Source organism: Juglans regia, chromosome 12 (genome assembly GCF_001411555.2).
Source record: "Juglans regia cultivar Chandler chromosome 12, Walnut 2.0, whole genome shotgun sequence".
NCBI lineage: Eukaryota > Viridiplantae > Streptophyta > Magnoliopsida > Fagales > Juglandaceae > Juglans > Juglans regia.
The window spans coordinates 27,841,821-27,860,551 of NC_049912.1; the positions used below are offsets into that span (position 1 = coordinate 27,841,821).

The window sequence follows — 18,731 nt, forward strand, 5'->3', positions numbered from 1 at the left end:
TCTTGGGTCTGCGTATCAAAATTATGCAATTGAGGACAGTATATATGCCAATGGCACTTTGATCTAGTTTACAACTTTACATATTTAGTGAGCAGAGTATCTCAATTTGAAATGCAGGCAAGGCTCCGAACTAGAGTATCTCAATTTGAAATGCAGACAAGGCTCCGGGCTGTATGCATTTGATATTATGTTCTCAGCTAGAAAGTTTTAAAAAACTCAATGATTTATTAACTGTGTAAGAAAATTGCAGGTGTAGTGGACCCTCTGTCTGTGTGCGTCTCTCTCTCTCTGTGGCCGTTTGGAAAATTTGCCATTGGACGTTATATATTCTAGTGATGTAATCAAGGCACACGACAAAAACTTGAAAAATTCTACTTTATTTTTAAGTTGGAGTAATGTTACGTGTAATCGTGGAATGCGTGCGTAAGTATTATGCAGTTACTTTGAAAAAGAGTGAGATCTATTATTAAAAAATTAATTTCTTTTCATGTAAATTTTATATTTATTCATTTTTTTAAAACGACTATATGGATACTTATATACTCACGACTGTAAATATTATTTCTCTTTAAATTGAGACTATAGAGAATTGGAACTCGTTGAACATTTTTTTTGAATCCACAGATAAATGATCATTTTTTTTAGTGTCTCTTCCTCTTCCTTTAAGGCTCAATCAATCATTAAAATCCCACCATTTCACCTACCTTTCCGGTCAGATTTTAGCGAGAAGGTAAATTGTAACTTAAGTTTCAAATTTCGGGCAAAATTAACAAAATTGATGGCTTAATGGTGATCGATATTGCAAAAGGAAGTATTAGCTTAGGATAAAGTGTGAATTTCAAAAGAAAATTAATAAAATGAATCTTATAAATATAAATATAAATAAAATTATAAGTAAATAGCACTACTCAATACTAAAAACTCATATACTCATATGCCCCACTTATGCTTCTCGAGTACTCAGTGTTTGATTATTTCCATTTTGCAGATATTTTTAGGGCGGTGTTCCTCATTAGATAAATTGGGCTCTGGCAACTTTAGGTTACTGGTAGTGGGTATCCATCAATCATCAAAAACGTCTAAAAAATGATTGTGAAATGACGGTTTCATTTACAAACCTGAATTATTCTTTCTTGTTTTCAGTAATATTCTTTCAGTTCTTGATGGGATTTGCTTTCCCTTTTCTTTTTTTTTGTTCTTTTTTTCCCTCTTCCTGCCCACTGCCTGCAAGCATAGATTCTCTCCATGTCGCAAAACCAGAACCCTCTCTCCTAGCTGGGTGGCTTCGGAATGGATGAATGTGCTCTGCCTCTGCATGGATTCTCTGCCCGCAAAAGATTTCCTACCTTTTTGTCCTTTCCTTTTTAGCCCTCCTTTTCGCAGATGCCTCTGCCTTTTTGAGTTTCACGGCTATAGGTGCAAGTGTGGCTGGAGCACACAATAGACGTACATAACGATGCGTGATTGCACGTTTTATTCCACACATTTGGTTATAAATACACATTAGCATTCTGGGTTTTCTACATAGCAGCACCTATTCTCAGTCATTGCTACAGGTGGAGTACTGATTCGTACGTGCAGATTACAGAACCGTGAACATGAGCTACAATACACATTCCAATATAGGCTCCAGTTTGTTTCTTTTCCTCTTCCTCATTACCAGCTTTTTCATCTCAATTTGCACGTAGTGTGGACTGCTATTAGCTCTAGGAACTCTTTTTCTCTATAAATGGATGCAAAATTTCTTGGTCCACTTTCAGAGTCTTTTGTTATATTCTTTGATTTTTAAACTTGTTTTGCTCTTTGAGTGGTGACACTCTGGTGACAAAAATTCAGGCAGTCGAAGTGCAAGGACATTGGAGTTTGGAAGGACACATGTAGTGCGGCCGAAAGGAAAACACCAGGCCACCATAGTTTGGCTTCATGGACTCGGAGATAATGGCTCAAGGTGATGTTACCTTTCGTTGTCTGCCATGCTTTCTCCATTGTTGTTGTTTATGCATTTCTCTTATGCATTAGAGTGATCATCTACAAAAAATATTATTTATCGCAGATTTTTAACTCGTTTAACATGTAAGGATCATAAGAAAACTGGTGCTTGAAAGTTTTATGTATGAGGGGGAGCTTGATAATTTTGAGGGAGATTCAATACTGGGATTTCAGTATTTATACTGTCAATCGTAAGTTCACGGATCATTGCAGTTTATAACAGGAAAAAACTAATAACTATTTTTACTTAATTTTTATTCCATCTTTCCATCAAGGGTCGATGCTATTTCTTTCCAATATATTTAAGTGCATACCCGACAGTGGAAAGATGGACTTTTTGGTTTCAGAGACACCAAAAAAGAAGAGTTCAAGGATGTCAGCATCCTGACGTGCCCTATCATGTCAAATTCTTTGATGTGGAGTTCTTTGAGATTCCCATGAATAAGCCTGATGGGAGAGAGGAGAAGCACCGTGAATGAGTATAATTTGTTTATTTGGCCTTTTCATAGCTTGTCTGGTTTTGTTGTAAGCTTAACTCGAGAAGCCATATTTTAGAAAAGAGTATGTGCCATATTCTTGAATGGGTCCTGTACTCCTGATCCCTTGGTTCTTCCCCCACTTAAACAACTAGAGATGAGCTTTGACAAAGGATATTCCATACGTATATAAGGAAATACAATCGGACAGATCTTTCGACATAGGCACTTGTTTAAATACTAAATGTGCAGTGAAGAGTAAAACTTTTTCATTGTTGAGTACTTTGCACGTACCTACACACATACACACAGGATGTCCATGTTGCATGTGTGGTTTTATCAGGATGAAATATCTGTTTGTTAACCTAATGAAAAATCAAAGAATATTTATAAGTTGAAGAAAGACACGTTTTCTCATTCCATGCTGATCTATTTGGTTGCAGCTCTTCCCAGCTCTTAGAATCACTTCCTCTTCCAAATGTAAGGACATATGTCGATTTAGTTATTTATGAATTTACTAAGCTTGTAGTACATAATCCTCTTTTTCATGCATGAACTACATCCTCCAATATCATAATTTGATTTTGTTATCCACAACTATCTTGGGCTTCTGCTAAAATTTTTTGACACAGGTTAAATGGATCTGCCCAACCGCACCAACACGTCCTGTTACTTTACTTGGTGGTTTTCCTTGCACTGCATGTAAGGATCGATCAACTTTATCTCTCTTTTGGGATGACAAAATGGGTATTCAGTGAATATCTTCGAGTATGAATAATACTACATATCTTATCATATCTTTTGACCATCTGACTTGTTTATGCCATTGATCTCAGGGTTTGATGCAGGAGAGCTTTCTGAAGATGGCTCAAATGATTGGGAGTCTTTAGATGCTTCTGCAACACATATTGCAAACTTGTTATCAACAGAGCCAGCTGATGGTACTTGAGGCCAAAGAAGTTTTAGAAATAGCCACCTAACCTTGATGAATAATTTCTTTATCCATCTTTGTTATAAATCTCCACAATTTCTATGCCTGATTTATTTTGCAGGTTTAACTTTCGAAATTATGTTTATGATCATCACTCGTATTTAAAAAGAAAATTCGTTTTCAGACCATGTGTAGAATCATGTCTTGCAATAACTGATTCAATTATTGACAATTTCCTGATCACACTACTTGTTTGACAGTTAAAGTTGGTATTGGAGGCTTTAGTATGGGTGCTGCAATGGCCCTTTACTCTGCAACTTGTTATACTCTGGGAAGATATGGAAACGGTAACCCATATCCCGTCAATCTAAGGGCAATCGTTGGACTAAGCGGATGGCTTCCAGGGGGAAGGTACACTTCATTTCGAGGCTTCTCTCTCTTACAAATCCAGACAGTCAACCTCTTTGATCTCTTGATATTTGTTTTTTTTTTTTAGCACCCTCTTTATCTATGTTCTGAATGACTAGCACTACACTTGTGTACTAAACCATGTTCCAATTAGGGAGATTGTCTGTATGAGAAAATTACAAGACTCCAAAAGCATCTTATATTCATGTCTTTCCAGCAGTTTCTATAATCTGAATTACCATCTGAACAAGAAGTTTTAACAGCTGGATGGACCTTATCTAACTAATGAGTTGTGCATGGCCTTAACATTTATGCATGCTCTGAATGCTTCTTAGTATAGGCATCCATTTAGCCATACGTTCTAATGAAATTTAAACCATGCAGGAGCTTAAAAAGTAAAATACAAAGTTCACATGAGGCTGGAAGGCGTGCTGCTGCCTTACCCATTTTGCTTTGTCATGGAACAAGTACGAATTAATCTATATAAATCTACAGGCCAATATTGCAGTTTATGCTCCTTGATATATATATCAGTTTTAGAAGTCTTCTTTCTTTTGGGCTGTCATTCCAGGCAATCTGTTGTGCACACAAACACACAACAACAAATAGATAAAATTGGATTCATTCTGACTATATATATATGTCTTACTGTAGGCGATGATGTTGTCCTCTTCAAATACGGGGAAAAAGCAGCCCAGTCCTTAAGTTCAGCAGGATTTCGAGACCTTACATTCAAATCCTATGAAGCGTACGTAAATGTTGAATCTGTTCATAGTACTAGCGAGAAATATCTAAAAAATAATACAAGAAATTGAAATGAAAGATGTGTGGGCTGTGGGTTCTTATTTTTGGCAGGCTTGGTAATTACACGGTACCTGCAGAGATGGAGGAAATGTGCCATTGGCTGACTGCAAAACTGCGCTGACTCCAAAACTGGCGCTGGGGGGTTCTCGCCCCACTCGGAACTAGTTTCTAGTTTGAGAATTGAGATAAGCAGCTAGCGAGTATGAGGCATTATGGAACAAACAATAATACTAATAATAATAGTAATTTTGCAAGGCGATCGAGCAGCTAGCTAGTACATATATATATAGAATGGTGTATGTATCATGTACGTACGTATGGGGTATATCTTTACCTTAATATTCATATATATATACCTACAACAATCTTCCCTCATTCCTTATGTCTTCTCCTCATGTACCGCTTAAATTATATATAAAAGCTTCTCATCTTCTTTATATTTTTGTTATATATACTTTCTTAGTGCTTTCCATTTCAAGCTGCTCTTTCTCTTATACTCATATAAACTAGTAATGATATTCGAATAATTTTTTATACTCGTTTAATTTTAAAATTGGGATATTTATATAAAATAGTTTTAATTAAAATATAATCATATAAAATGATGATTATAAAAAGGATTGTTGTATACTATATGCATTCGATCCTTGAATTATACTATATACTAAATTATATTTTATTTCGTTCTATTATGTTGATATGATATTACTGAAATAAGTTCAGACAGTACTAGAATAATTACCATAACCAATTCCCTCGGAAAAACAAATGCCAATTTTGACGGTCCTAAAAAAAATGTTAAAATTTATTATCATTCATGCTAGTGAATTATATTAAAAATTTATTAAATACTTTTAAAATATAAATGATGTGATTTTATCCTATCATAAAATTCTATATAATTGAAATTGTTTATTAAATGTTTTAATAAAAATATTGTAGTAGAAATGCCACGCATCTCACCTAGGGCTGAGCACAGATAATGTCAAAGTCGGTGCTTAGCCCTAGTTTCGACTCCAATTCTAACTTCAATTTGCATAGCTTCCGATCCGACTCCGTCTCTAATTTGTCAGAGCATAGTCGGATTTGGGTCTTTTTTTTGGAATTTTTCTCTTAGCCCATTTGAAATTTCAATTTGACAATTTTAAACTTTCACTAATCGGATTTGGGCTTTTAGATTTCATGTTTTTAAAATATTTTTTCAATTTCAATTTTATTAAAATATAACCAAAATTGAAAAAATAAATCATTGTACAAATTATTGTTATTATACATTAGTATTATATGTTATTATATGTTAATATTTATATATTAGTATTACATGTTATTATAAATTTATATATTTGTGTTTATACATAATACATTAGTATTAAATGTTATTATATATTAATTTTTATTATAAATTAGTGTTACATGATAGTAATAGTTAATAATATAGTGTTTACATATACTAAACTATTATTAGTGAATTTAGTCTATTTATATTATATTATAAACATATTATTTTATAATAATTTATTCATACTGGTATATTATTATTGAATTTAATTAACAATATAAGTTATAGTTATATAAAATATATATGATTAATATATAAAAAATACATATATTTTTATAGAATATGTATAATATCGGAGCGAAGTCGGAGTCAGTATATCGCCACCTCCAACTCTGACTTTTTTGGTTAAAAAAACGCTGATTCCAACTCCAAATTATCGGAGTCGGAAACAGAATTGGATTTTTGAATTTTTGATTAGTTCTAATCTCACCACGTTTCTTCTTTTCTTTTATTTTTTCTATTCTCTCGTGGGCCAAAGCAACTGGCCCGTGTGCCGAACTGAGTCCGATTTTATTTATGGGTCAGTCGGCCCATGATCTTCCCTGGGCAAAACCCTAGATAAACCCTGACCTCCTAACTTAGCTCTTTAATTTTCTTGGCAACCAAACGGAAGGAAGCCTTTTGTTTTAGCGATGTTAGAATCCTCTTGTAACTCTACTGTAATAGTGAAGATGGTGGAAATTGAAGATTGCGGCTGTAGTATAAATTCTATGGGGATGCTGTTGTAACGAGGAATGTAATGGAAATGGAATGCTACGGACTGATGCAATAGTGAATGTGCACACCAGGTGTTTGGATAAATGGTTAGAAGAAATGTAATGCTCAATTTCACTACCTTCCATGCCTTAAGACGTTGCTCTAACAGAATTCCGAATAAACTAACTTGACCTCACAGTATGCAGAAAATAAATGACAGACCAGTGTATGAAAATAGACATTTGATAGGCGAACGCATCGTTTGGAATAATTCCAAACGCTGCGTTTACAGACCCCATAATAAAGACAATTGAAACGGTGCGTAGCACCCATTTACAGCTAATAAAAACATCCAGCAATACGGTGCGTCTTGTTCTTCAAGTCCCTGACTTCCACGACGTCGTTCAAGCCTTTTTTGAACTGCTTCAAGCCTCCCTTCTTCACTTGACTTCAGTAACCAGTTCCTGTCTTCTTCCTTAGCGCCGACGCAGCCCTAACAAGCGAGCGATGAACTACCGGTTCCAAAACCTCCTGGGAGCCCCCTACCGAGGAGGCAACGTGGCGATCACAAGCAACAACCTGCTCATCTCACCGGTGGGTAACCGAGTCACTGTCACTGACCTCGTAAAGTCCCAAACGGTAACCCTCCCCGTCCAATCTTCCTCCGACATCTGCCGTCTTGCCGTCTCCCCAGACGGCGTTTTCCTCCTCACCGTTGACGGCAACAACCGCTGCCTCCTCATCAACCTCCACCGGCACGTTGTCCTCCACCGCATCTCCTTCAAGCATCCAGTGAATGCCCTCGCCTTCAGTCCCTGCGGGTCCCGCATCGCAGTCGCTACCGGTAAACTCCTCCAGATCTGGCGCTCCCCGGGCTTCAAGAAGGAGTTCTTCCCCTTTGAGCTGATCCGAACATTTGCCGATTTTGACGACAAGGTCACGGCGTTGAATTGGAGCCCCGACTCGATGTACATACTCGCCGGGTCGAAAGACTTGACGGCGAGGCTGTTTTCGGTCAACAAAATCGGTGTTCTAAAAATGAAGCCGTTTTTGTTTCTGGGTCATAGAGACACGGTAGTCGGTACATTTTTGGGAATCGATAAGAAGACCAACAGAGTTAATATGGTTTATACGATTACGAGGGATTGTTACATGTTCAGCTGGGAGTGGAGTGGCGTTGAGGGTACATTACACGAATCGGCAGGTGGGAGTTGGGAGCCGGACTCGCCGGGGACGCCGGAGAGGGAAATGGAGAGTGGGAATGTGGTGAAGACGAAGAAGAGGAAGGGTTCTGAAGATGCTAAGGATGGTAATTTGGAGGAGAATGGTGGGTATTTGAGTGGAGGGAAATGGAGTTTATTGAGGAAGGATTGTTTTAACCAGGCCCCAGCGAAGTTAACAGCCTGTGATTATCACCGTGGCCTCGATATGATGGTGGTGGGTTTCTCAAATGGGGTTTTCGGGTTGTATCGGTTGCCGGATTTCGTTTGTATTCACTTGCTGTCGATATCTAGGGAGAAGATCACCACGGCAGTGTTTAACGAGGCAGGGAATTGGTTGACGTTCGGGTGTGCGAAGCTAGGGCAGTTGCTGGTGTGGGAGTGGCGGTCGGAGAGTTATGTGTTGAAGCAGCAGGGGCATTACTATGATGTGACTTGCGTGGCTTATTCTCCTGATTCCCAGCTTTTGGCTACCGGAGCGGATGATAACAAAGTCAAGGTAAATCAATACGTGAAATGTTACCTTTTTATGTTTTCAAACAAACGGTTACGTGGTTGATGTAAAGTTTTTGCTCAAATGCAGTTTGTATTCTATGATTTTGCATATTTTCTATTAAAAACCCCAAGAGAAGATTTTGTATACTAATGGCTATTGACCCCCAAACAAAATGATTATTTGCTGAGTGTTAGTTTTTTAGTTTCCTTTTATCCTATGAAGTCTGTAGTTGAACTCATGTAAAATATGTAGTGTTTGCTTTGTACAGGTGTGGACTGTTTCATCAGGCTTTTGCTTTGTAACATTCTCAGAGCACACTAATGCTGTCACTGCTCTCCATTTTATGGCCAGTAATCATTGCCTCTTAAGTGCATCTCTGGATGGGACTGTTCGTGCATGGGATTTGTTCCGTTATCGAAATTTTAGGACATTCACTACCCCTTCATCTCGGCAATTTGTTTCTCTTGCGGCTGATCAAAGTGGTGAAGTGATTTGTGCTGGAACTCTAGATTCATTTGAGGTATTTTTCTCCCATTTCTGATGGATTGTTAACAATCAACACTCTCTCTTGATTTTCCACCTCATATTTCCTGAAATTGTTTCAATGCCATGTTAGATCTTTGTTTGGTCAATGAAGACGGGTCGTTTGTTGGATATTCTTAGTGGTCATGAAGGACCTGTTCATGGACTGATGTTTTCACCTACAAATGTGAGTTGACCTGCCTCTTGATCATTTTTCTGCACTAATGACAGGTTCCTGCTTTTCCGTTTTATCAGAAATTGATTATTGTTATTTTAAAGTTGGTTTTTACAGGAATTTTATTTACCAACAAAATTCCCCTCTCTTATGTTCATTTTGGAGAATTTATTTTTTGATAAATAAAAATAAATTTGAAGAGTTTTTGAGAATATATTTAACCAAAGTGTAGTATAACACTTTGGTTTGTTAGTTGCAGATTTTGGTTTTCGTCTGAACTCAATAGGGCACTTTATGAGGTGTTTGGTTTTCACATATAGGAAATCTTAGCTTCTTCATCATGGGACAGAACTGTTCGGTTGTGGGATGTTTTCGAAGGGAAAGGTGCTGTTGAGACATTTCCTCATACACACGATGTTCTTACGTTGGTTTATCGTCCAGATGGAAGGCAATTGGCTTGCAGCACATTAGATGGACAGATTCATTTCTGGGACCCAATCGATGGCTTGTTAATGTACACCATTGAAGGCCGTAGAGATATTTCTAGTGGTCGTCTTCAGAAGGATCGTAGATCTGCAGCTAATTCAACTTCAGGAAAGTACTTCACAACCTTATGTTACTCTGCTGATGGGAGTTATATCTTTGCTGCTGGGCGTAGCAAATTCATCTGTATGTATGACATTGCAGATCAGGTTAGTTTGTATACATTTTTTTGTACACGCATGACGAATTCTTTTTATAGTGAATCTATTCTTTTGTTTCTTAGTTTTTTTATGCATTTTGTCTGGTAATTTTTCTTGACTGTTTTCATGATTTCATTGATTTTAGGATCTGAAAATTGCCTTCTGTGCATATGATAAAGAGTTTTCACCACCTCTTATCATTTGTGGTGCAAATAGAAAACTAGACACATAGCTGTGTGCAAGAGATTTCATTTTCTAATAACTGATCAAGTTTTCAAGGGTCAAGTATATTGAAAATGACAAAAATTGATGTGAAAGAATTATACCATATGGTCCTGATCTCACTTCTTTATAACATTCAATTCTATTTTACACATACCTGTTCTCCCTTACAAGGGCTTTTGAAGACATGCATTTTTTTTTCTCGCCAAGTGCTTTTGAAGGCCGTGCTTAATTGCCTATAAATCATAGACTATGTTCTTAAATCTTTATTTTAGAAAAAAAACTTAAAATACATGTTCTGATACCAGTTTTTTTGGATAAGAAAACGTTATATATGGTAGAATGATAATACCAATTTTGATATTGTGCATTATTCACAATAATTTATTTCTGTGCCTCCTTATTTGGTTCGTAATCTTTTTGTTAAGTGGGCTTGACTGTCACCTATAATGTCAAACAGGATCAACATTTATAAAATATTTATGCTAATGATACATTTGAAATAATTTTGGCAAAATACAGTTTTCTTGAGAAGACAGTAAAGATGAGCATTCAACGTTTAATACATAATTATAAACCTATAGTTTACTACCAAAAATAGAAACGTACGGTGGAATATATATTATAAGATATGTATGACTTTGTAATAATGTCTTGGGTCTGTCAGCGTCCAAGATCTAGGTATATTGAATTGAATATTCTTACATGCTTTTGCATCTAAACTGCACAGGTGTTGCTGCGACGATTTCAAACAACCTGTAATCTCTCTCTGGATGGAGTTCTCGACCTCTTAAACTCAAAGAATATGACAGCAGATGGCCCTTTGGAACTAATTGATGATGATGCGAGTGACACAGAAGAAGGTGTTGACAAACAAATCCGAGCAAAGTTAGATTATGATTTACCTGGAACTGGGGCCAACCGTGGAAGGCCTGTTGTTCGTACAAAATGCCTGAGAATTGCACCCACTGGGCGGAGCTTTGCTGCAGCAACGGCAGAGGGTGTGTTAGTTTATTCAATTGATGAATCCTTCATCTTTGATCCTGCAGACCTTGACATAGATGTTACCCCGGAGGTATCACCTTTATAAACCTGTAACTTATGCTTCTAATAAAGATATGAAGATCAAGAGAAAATGAGTTCTTGATGCCATAATTATCTCTCTGTTTTCCAAATATTATTTGAAACAGAATTTAAATCACATTAAGGCACACTAGCTATTAACATGTCTATATCATTTGGAAGTAGCAGTATTTTTCCATCTCCTTTTAATGGCAGGGTTTTCCTTTTCTGTTTGATGGAACTATTGCCCCATCTCTGTTTAGTAACAGTACTTTTTGTCTGCTTAGTGCTGATTTATATTCTTCTTCTGTTTCTTCCTTTTGTGTTGTTACGTTGTTATACAGGCAGTTGATGCAGCACTAAATGAAGATAATCCAAATACAGCTTTAATTCTTAGCCTTCGTCTAAATGAGGATGCTCTAATAAAAAAGTGCATTTTTGCTGTCAGTCCAGTAGATATACCAGCTGTTGCCTCATCAATCCCTTACAGATATTTGCAGAGGCTAATAGAAGCAATTGCGGATCTAGTAGAAAGCTGCCCGCATTTGGAGTTCATACTTCGATGGTGTCAGGTACATTCCTCTTAACTTCACTATTTCAAACTTTTTCTGTTCACAGTAGATGGGTTTCTAGATCTCATTTGATGATTGTGATTGATTTGTGTGGCAGGAGCTATGCAAAGCCCATGGCAACTCTATTCAACAGAATTCTAGAAATCTGCTTCCTGCTTTAAAGTCCTTGCAGAAAGCAATCACCAGAATACATCAGGATTTGGCGGATACATGTTCTTCCAATGAATATATGCTTCGATATTTATGCTCCACAAGCACCACGAAATGAATAGGCACGTTATCATTGTGGGCACTCTTCAGCTCAAACCTTCCCGCCAGGCATGGAATTTCATGCTGCAGCCCTCGAGAAGCCGGAGTCTGCAAGCAATCCAGTGCGTTCATTGTAAAGTCATTCAGTCAGGTACCTAAATCTGCTGTTCTTTATGGATGAATGAGTGGCGGCATCAGTTCAAGTTGTCTATCTGATTGTATAGGATAGGCAACACAATATGGCATCATAGAAAAGATTTTGTTGTGGAGTAGATGGGAACTTTGATGGAATCGATTATTTTGGGTACTTCTCTTTTTAGTCTATTATTTTTTTTCATATATGGATAATTGTTCTTAAACCTGAGTTGGCCGCTGAGACATTCAGAATGAATGGAATTCTTTTATGGCCAATGTAGCGAATGTCAACTACAGGACTACATAGATAGGGTTATTACATGAACTTGGCTTGGGTTTGATGAGGGACGTGTTTTTTGTGTCTTGTTATGGGACACATGTCCTTGCCTCACTGTCCTTAGATTGACCAGGTATGGGATGAGCTTTGCCAACATTCTAATTACATGTCAGTACAACGTTTGCAAAGAGTACAAGATGGCAGTATTTTTCTCTATAAATGAACAGAGATCAAGGGCTGCTGCAGCCTGCTCCTCATTTATATTTGTTTCACAATCTTCTCAATAATTCAAATATATTTATTTCACTAGCACAAAACTCAAAACCTCAGTATATGAACTGAGTTTATCGACCAAACAATAAAATACAAGACAGTTTAAGCGAGTTTGTGCACTGTATTAATAACTGTGGATTTATGAAAAATAATTTATGTTATGTGATCATTATGTGTGGAATATTACGATTAACAAGACTCTTAAAACAATAAAGGGAATGCCAAAGGCATATGGTCTGGTCTGATGACATAACACCCAAACCTCCAAAATGGAGGAGGTGGTCTTGGGTTCAAACTTCCCTTCCCGAATCATAAAAAATAAATAAATAAATAAATAAAGGGTAAAAATGTTCTTTCAAATTTCTCTCTAAAGAAAGGGGGAAAACGAATCCTATTCATGATATTTGAAATAATTAAATAAGGATAATTTCTTAATTATTATTATTTTCTATTGCATTGATTGATATAACACCTTTTAAACGAATTTATAAATTAATCATTTAAATAAACATAATTGAAGAAAATCAAAATCAAAATAATAACTTCTCTTTTTATAGAGAACTTGGCGGAGAAGCCCAGTGATTGTGGATCGTTTGTTCAGGCCCACGATTTATGGCCTCTTCTATGGGCCACAGTATTATATATACACAAGTAAAAAAAATATAAAGTCCCTCCCGAAATCTAAAACCCTTCGGAACGTCCGAATTCAAAACCCTTACAAAAGGAAAGATAACGGAAGAAGAGTGATTCCCCGTATACAAATCCCATGCCAGCAATGAAGAAGAATAAGAGCTGTAAGAACTCGCTTTATCTCTCCGCCAAATCGACTCCATAATATATATACATTGTAATTCAAGGAAAAACAATTTTTTTTTTCATGCGTTAACCCCAAAACCTCGTAGTTTCATTGGGATTATCTGGTTCTATGCAGTTCGTGGAGAGGCGGTGGGTGGAGTGCTTGTTGACGAGGACCCTAATGAGCCCACCATGGGTGAGAAGCTCGCGAGTTTGAATCTGATAGAGAATGATCAATCCAAGAGTGATGGTTCAGAGACCGATGATCACGAGAGCGGAGAGAAACGGTCTGAGCCCTCTTCTTCTCTGCTCGCGCAGCCTCCAAGTGCAGACTCGGTTCAAGTGCTGCTTAAGCAGGCATTACGCGCCGACGACCGTGCGCTTTTGTTGGGTTGCTTGTACAACGGAGACGAGAAGGTCGGTTTTGCTATTTCTCTGCAGCTTTGTGTTTGCTCAAGTAAGCAAGAGCTCGGATTTCAAATATGTTTGGTGTTTGTGTAGGTTATTGCGAAGTCAGTTTCGTCGCTGAATCCGGCGGATGTTCTCAAGCTTTTGCAGTCTCTTGTATCGATTATTCAGTCAAGGTAACTCTTTTTATTATTATTATTATTTTGGCATAGTTCCGGGTACATATGTCATATGTGTTTGGCCAATTTAAGTAGATGGAATTTATTAACGAAGTCTGCTATGGGTGACACTGAATTGAATTATGGTTACCTTTTTCGTTGGTTTCGAATCTTATTGCATTGTTGAGAATGTGAGTGGATGTAGAGAGGCTAAATCTCGTCAGAAATAATGTTCTCAGTGCTTTTATTTTTCGAAAGGAAAAATCGAAAGTAAGTCGATTTTGCCCACTCCCCTTGCACGCACCCCATTACAGCGGGGGTGATTGGAGTGTGCACCTGTCTTCCCAAATTCGTCAAGGTACCTGTTGCAATTTATAAATTGCGTAACCTTTCTATAGAACTCTGAACCCTTAATATTAATTAGTTTAAGCTTTTGGGAAAAAACTAGTACTACCGACTAATTTATGCTCTACCGGAGGAATTCAAGAATGTGGGCACCGCTGCATCTCGGGAGGGAAAGAGGAGGATGGTGGTTCTTCAGGTATTGGCCAAAGGTGTTCCAGTCCCGGTGCTTCTGGTTTTCGTAGTGGCTGCTAGGAGCAGAAGCTGTTGAAGAAGAGCTTGCGGCGGTTAAGCTGTTATTGATGGTAATAGAATCATTGATGCTAGTGTTGTCGGAGTTGGAACTCTCCATTAATTCTGGGATTGAGTCCATGGATCTCTTTTGGGTTTTTGTTTGGTTTTTCTTGGATCTTAGAGCAACAGTAGCTTTTTTCCTAGGAAATTGTGATGATGTTGTATTTCTTTGCTTCTGCGATCTTGTACTCAAGCTTCCTGTTTCTAGTTCTAGGATTTTGCTTCTTAAAGCTAGAATAATCTGAGGACAGTGAACTGAGAGAGGGAGAGAGTTTTATTTCAGAAAAGGATGCATATATACTGGTTTCTTATAGGGGAGCAGTGGATCATGAGTTGTCTATTTTATTCAAGGGCATGAAAAGAGAATGGAAAAAAAGAAATTAAAGAAAAGAAAAGAAAGATGGGATTTTGGGGAGGGGAGACGAAGGAGAGAAGAAAATGGATCTGGGAAGCCGATGGTGTTCTTCTTCTCATCTCTTCGCGTTTTTTTTTTAAAATAAAAAAAGCACTGACAGCAGCAGGCCACATCAGCTTCGTATGCGGATTCGTCTGCCAAATCGCCTGTACCTAGACGAACTGTTTTCGAAATTGGTGTTCTTCTCTCTCTCTCTATCTCACTGTTTGTTTAAGGTGTTGATGTTGTGAATGAGGAAATAATGGAGAACGGACTATTTTGATTGGTAAGTTACAAGACCCGGTTGGTTTCAAACCCAGTCGTTGTTGTTGTAAATTTCCCTATCATTTCTTATATTGGGTTTTCTGGTTTTCTCTGTTGGCAAAATGCTACACAGTGACCAAGTATTACTAATTCAGCTTTAGGCACGTAAAACCATTTTACACCCTGATTGAATTATCAACTGTCTACTTCAATTTATTTTTTCCAACTTCTTGAGTTAAACAAAAGTTCAACTAGTTCCTGTATATGTAGTGTCAACTATGTCAGTTTCTGTTTTGTCTGGAAACCAACAAGCTGCAGTTTTAGATTTGTTGTATCGTGCCAATGGGACGGTAACTTGGAATGTCACTTTTACTAGAAATGCTCAGGATTGGGAACTTGACGAGATGGCAGATTTTTAAAGCTACTTGTATTCAGCAAAGTTAGGAGGAAATGAGGGTGACTGTATGTTGTGGATTCACACCGGGAGAAAAAAGTTTACTGTTAAATCATTTTACAAGGCTTTGACAGACCAGCAGCCCGCATTCTTTCCGTGGAGGAGTATTTGGAAGGTCTTAGTGCCTTCTAAAGTTGCATTTTTCACCTGGACAGCTGCAATTGGGAAGATTTTGACGGTTGATAATTTAAGGAAGTGGGGTATGGTGGTCACTAAGTGGTGTTACATGTGTAAAAGGAATGGAGAATTGATAGATAATTTGCTTTTACATTGTGAGGTGGCTGGGGAGTTATGGGATGGTATCCTTAATAGAGCTGGGCTGAGTTGGGTCATGCCTAAGAGTGTGGTGGAACAACTAGCGTGCTGGAACAGGAGGCATAATAGCGCTCAACTGGCAGCAATGTGGCGAATGATACCTTTGTGCTTAATGTAGTGTCTATGGTCGGAAAGGAATGATAGGTGTTTTAACAACAAGGAGCGTGAAGTGGGGGAAATCTGGAATTTTTTTATATTCTCTCTTTTACAGTGGTTTTCTGCTATTGTATTGAAGGGTGGAAATGTCCATGAGTTTCTATCTTCTTTACAGCTTACTAGAATGTAATTAGGTGTCTCACTTTGTATACTTTCTGTGTACTTGGGCTTTGCCTAGTTTCATTCTATTCAATAAAGATACTTATTTACTTATATAAAAAAAAAACTATGTTAGTTCTTTTGTGAGAATATGAAAGTCTAAGGTCTTACCTACATCATGAATCTAATTGATTAAAACCGTGTAGATCTCTACTTGACGTGAATCCCATTTTTATGTTCGTTTCTGCTTTTTTTTTTTTTTGCTGGTGTTTAGGAATTCCTGTCCATGCTTGTGTTTAAATCTCTATCAGTAAGTGTGCTTAATGAATTTTTATGTTGTATTTCCACTACAGGGGTGCAATTTTGGCATGTTCACTTCCATGGCTAAAAGGTGTACTACTTCAACATGCAAGTAGTATAATGTCCGAGGAATCTTCTTTACTCGCACTGAATTCTCTGTTTCAGGTAAAAGTAAATGCTTATTTCATTATGGAAACATTTTCAGTGAACATACTACAAAATGCATACAACACCTCGATTCCATGCATGTTGCATATCTTCACATAAATTATTTCCGATGCGAGATTTCAAAAGCATATCTGTAATTGAAAATCAACATTTTTCTTGACTTTGGAAATGTGGCCTGTATTTCCTTGACATTTGGGATATTGATCAAATACACCTTAAATAAACCCTTTTCCGGTAGTCAATGCAATGTTCTGTAGTGTTTAATTTTGATACTCTTATGTTGGCTTGTATACGTGCAGCTCATTGAGTCAAGGGTCTCGACTTTTGAATCAGCTATTCAACTACACAGTTGCTTGGACATCCTTTATACGGGGGTGAGTATCTTCCTGGTAAAAATTGTGATATGGAGTTCTGTGTGTTTCTTGTATACACCTTATGCAAACCTCTTGAGCAGGTTGTGGATGAGGAAGTAGAGGAGAATGGCACAACAGTGCCAGTAGTTTATGAGGATGAGGATGAAAGCGATGAAGAGGAATCTGAGGAAGCCATGGAAACCGATCAAGACAGCAAAGATGAGGAAGCATCAGATGAAGCATTTGATGGTGTTAGTGACATTGAAGTAATTGATGGCATGACTGATTGATGCAGATTTAGGCTAATTTGTTGTATTTTTGAAGTTGGGTCCACTGTGCATTCGGATTGCAATATTGTTTTAGAAATGGAAGTGATATAATTTATTAACCTCAGTATGCAGCCTTCATGTATGTTAACAGTTTGGCGAGCAAACATCCATCTGTTATGGAAGTTGAAAGGAGACACTACTCCCGTCTGAAACCAGCCCGCAGCCCGAATTATTGGATTTGGAACCAAGACTAATATCAGTGAGCACATGCAAGACAAAGAAACCACACAATATGGGAGTTTTGAGACTACCTCGACAATAGATGAATCAAGCTTCGCCGCAGAAGAACAGAAAGAAACAGAAAGTTCCCTAAAAGAGTTATGCAATTTAGAAATTTTGTGGATAACATAATATTTACTGTCATCCATGATAATTATAAATAAAAAGAGAACTGTCATATACACAAAATAAATTCATAAATTGATGTGGTTTCATGAGATCCGTTAAATTTGCCAAAAAATTAATTTTACAATCTGACATACCATATCAAGTCATATCAGTTTATAGATTTACTGTTGTGTAATTCTTTTGTGTCTAAAGTATTTCTTTTTTAATAATGAGTTCGATTTTTTTAAAAAGTGAATGTGTGGAGTTTGTATATTTAATATTTTAATTTTTTTATAATTACAAGGGATCTTATAACATAAAATTTTTATATAATAAATAGTGTGTTGCAAACCATCAATTTTGTTTTATTTCTCAAACTAGGAGATGGAAGTTGTCGGAAGTCCACCGACTTTGTGTGTTTACGTGTAAAAAGCTCACACGTGTGAGAACATTTCACGATTATGTAGATTAGAGCACTATAAATGGATTAGTTAAAGTTAAACTTCACTTTTAACTATAAATATTAGTTAAAGTGAATTTTGGTTTAAGTTATTTTATTCACATTAAATTTTCATATTAAATTATTCATTTTTTTATTATATGATAATAAAATAATATTAATTTACAAAATATTTAATTTTTTTAATTTTATCATATTTTACTATTGTATCTATTATATATTAATTAATAGTCATATTCTAATTTATTTAATTGGTTAGTGGACATGTATTGCATAATTCATCAAAATATGGGCACTTGATGCAAGATAGCGTGCTCTGTATAAATTGAGAAAATTTTGGAAGGTAAATTAATTTAAATAGCAGATTTACAATAGGTGCATTTACAATAGAGCAGATAACAAGCATACGTTACATAAATATTCGCCATATCATATACAAGAAAAACTACTTAAAATACAAAAGTAAAAAGGAATAAAAGCATGCACAAAAGCAACGACAAATAGAGGTCTCCAGAAGATGGACAGTTATAAAAGAAATTATAAAATAAAAATTTGGTGGTGCTACGGTATACATTAAATTTGATTT

At 36.7% G+C, this 18,731-nt stretch overlaps 3 protein-coding genes across 3 annotated transcripts; all 3 read left to right on the top strand.

Moving 5' to 3' along the window:
- Nucleotides 1-1,501: 1,501 nt before the first annotated feature.
- Nucleotides 1,502-5,045, top strand: LOC108993193 (acyl-protein thioesterase 2-like). Its single transcript, XM_018968010.2, has 9 exons — nucleotides 1,502-1,632; nucleotides 1,837-1,948; nucleotides 2,909-2,945; nucleotides 3,098-3,167; nucleotides 3,302-3,406; nucleotides 3,657-3,807; nucleotides 4,189-4,271; nucleotides 4,459-4,552; nucleotides 4,660-5,045. The coding sequence occupies exons 1-9, from the start codon at nucleotides 1,599-1,601 to the stop codon at nucleotides 4,727-4,729; spliced, it is 756 nt and encodes a 251-aa protein (XP_018823555.2). The 5' UTR covers nucleotides 1,502-1,598; the 3' UTR covers nucleotides 4,730-5,045.
- A 2,023-nt stretch (nucleotides 5,046-7,068) lies between these two features.
- LOC108993192 (periodic tryptophan protein 2) lies at nucleotides 7,069-12,452 on the top strand. Its single transcript, XM_018968009.2, has 7 exons — nucleotides 7,069-8,362; nucleotides 8,628-8,879; nucleotides 8,976-9,068; nucleotides 9,377-9,748; nucleotides 10,692-11,036; nucleotides 11,368-11,595; nucleotides 11,693-12,452. Exons 1-7 carry the CDS (start codon nucleotides 7,151-7,153, stop codon nucleotides 11,861-11,863), a joined length of 2,673 nt encoding a protein of 890 aa, XP_018823554.2. The 5' UTR covers nucleotides 7,069-7,150; the 3' UTR covers nucleotides 11,864-12,452.
- A 758-nt stretch (nucleotides 12,453-13,210) lies between these two features.
- On the top strand, nucleotides 13,211-17,422 carry LOC108993037 (WD repeat-containing protein 43-like). The gene is made up of 6 exons (XM_018967801.2): nucleotides 13,211-13,323; nucleotides 13,461-13,741; nucleotides 13,826-13,908; nucleotides 16,562-16,673; nucleotides 16,976-17,050; nucleotides 17,131-17,422. Exons 1-6 carry the CDS (start codon nucleotides 13,296-13,298, stop codon nucleotides 17,317-17,319), a joined length of 768 nt encoding a protein of 255 aa, XP_018823346.2. The 5' UTR covers nucleotides 13,211-13,295; the 3' UTR covers nucleotides 17,320-17,422.
- The last annotated feature ends 1,309 nt before the right edge of the window (nucleotides 17,423-18,731 follow it).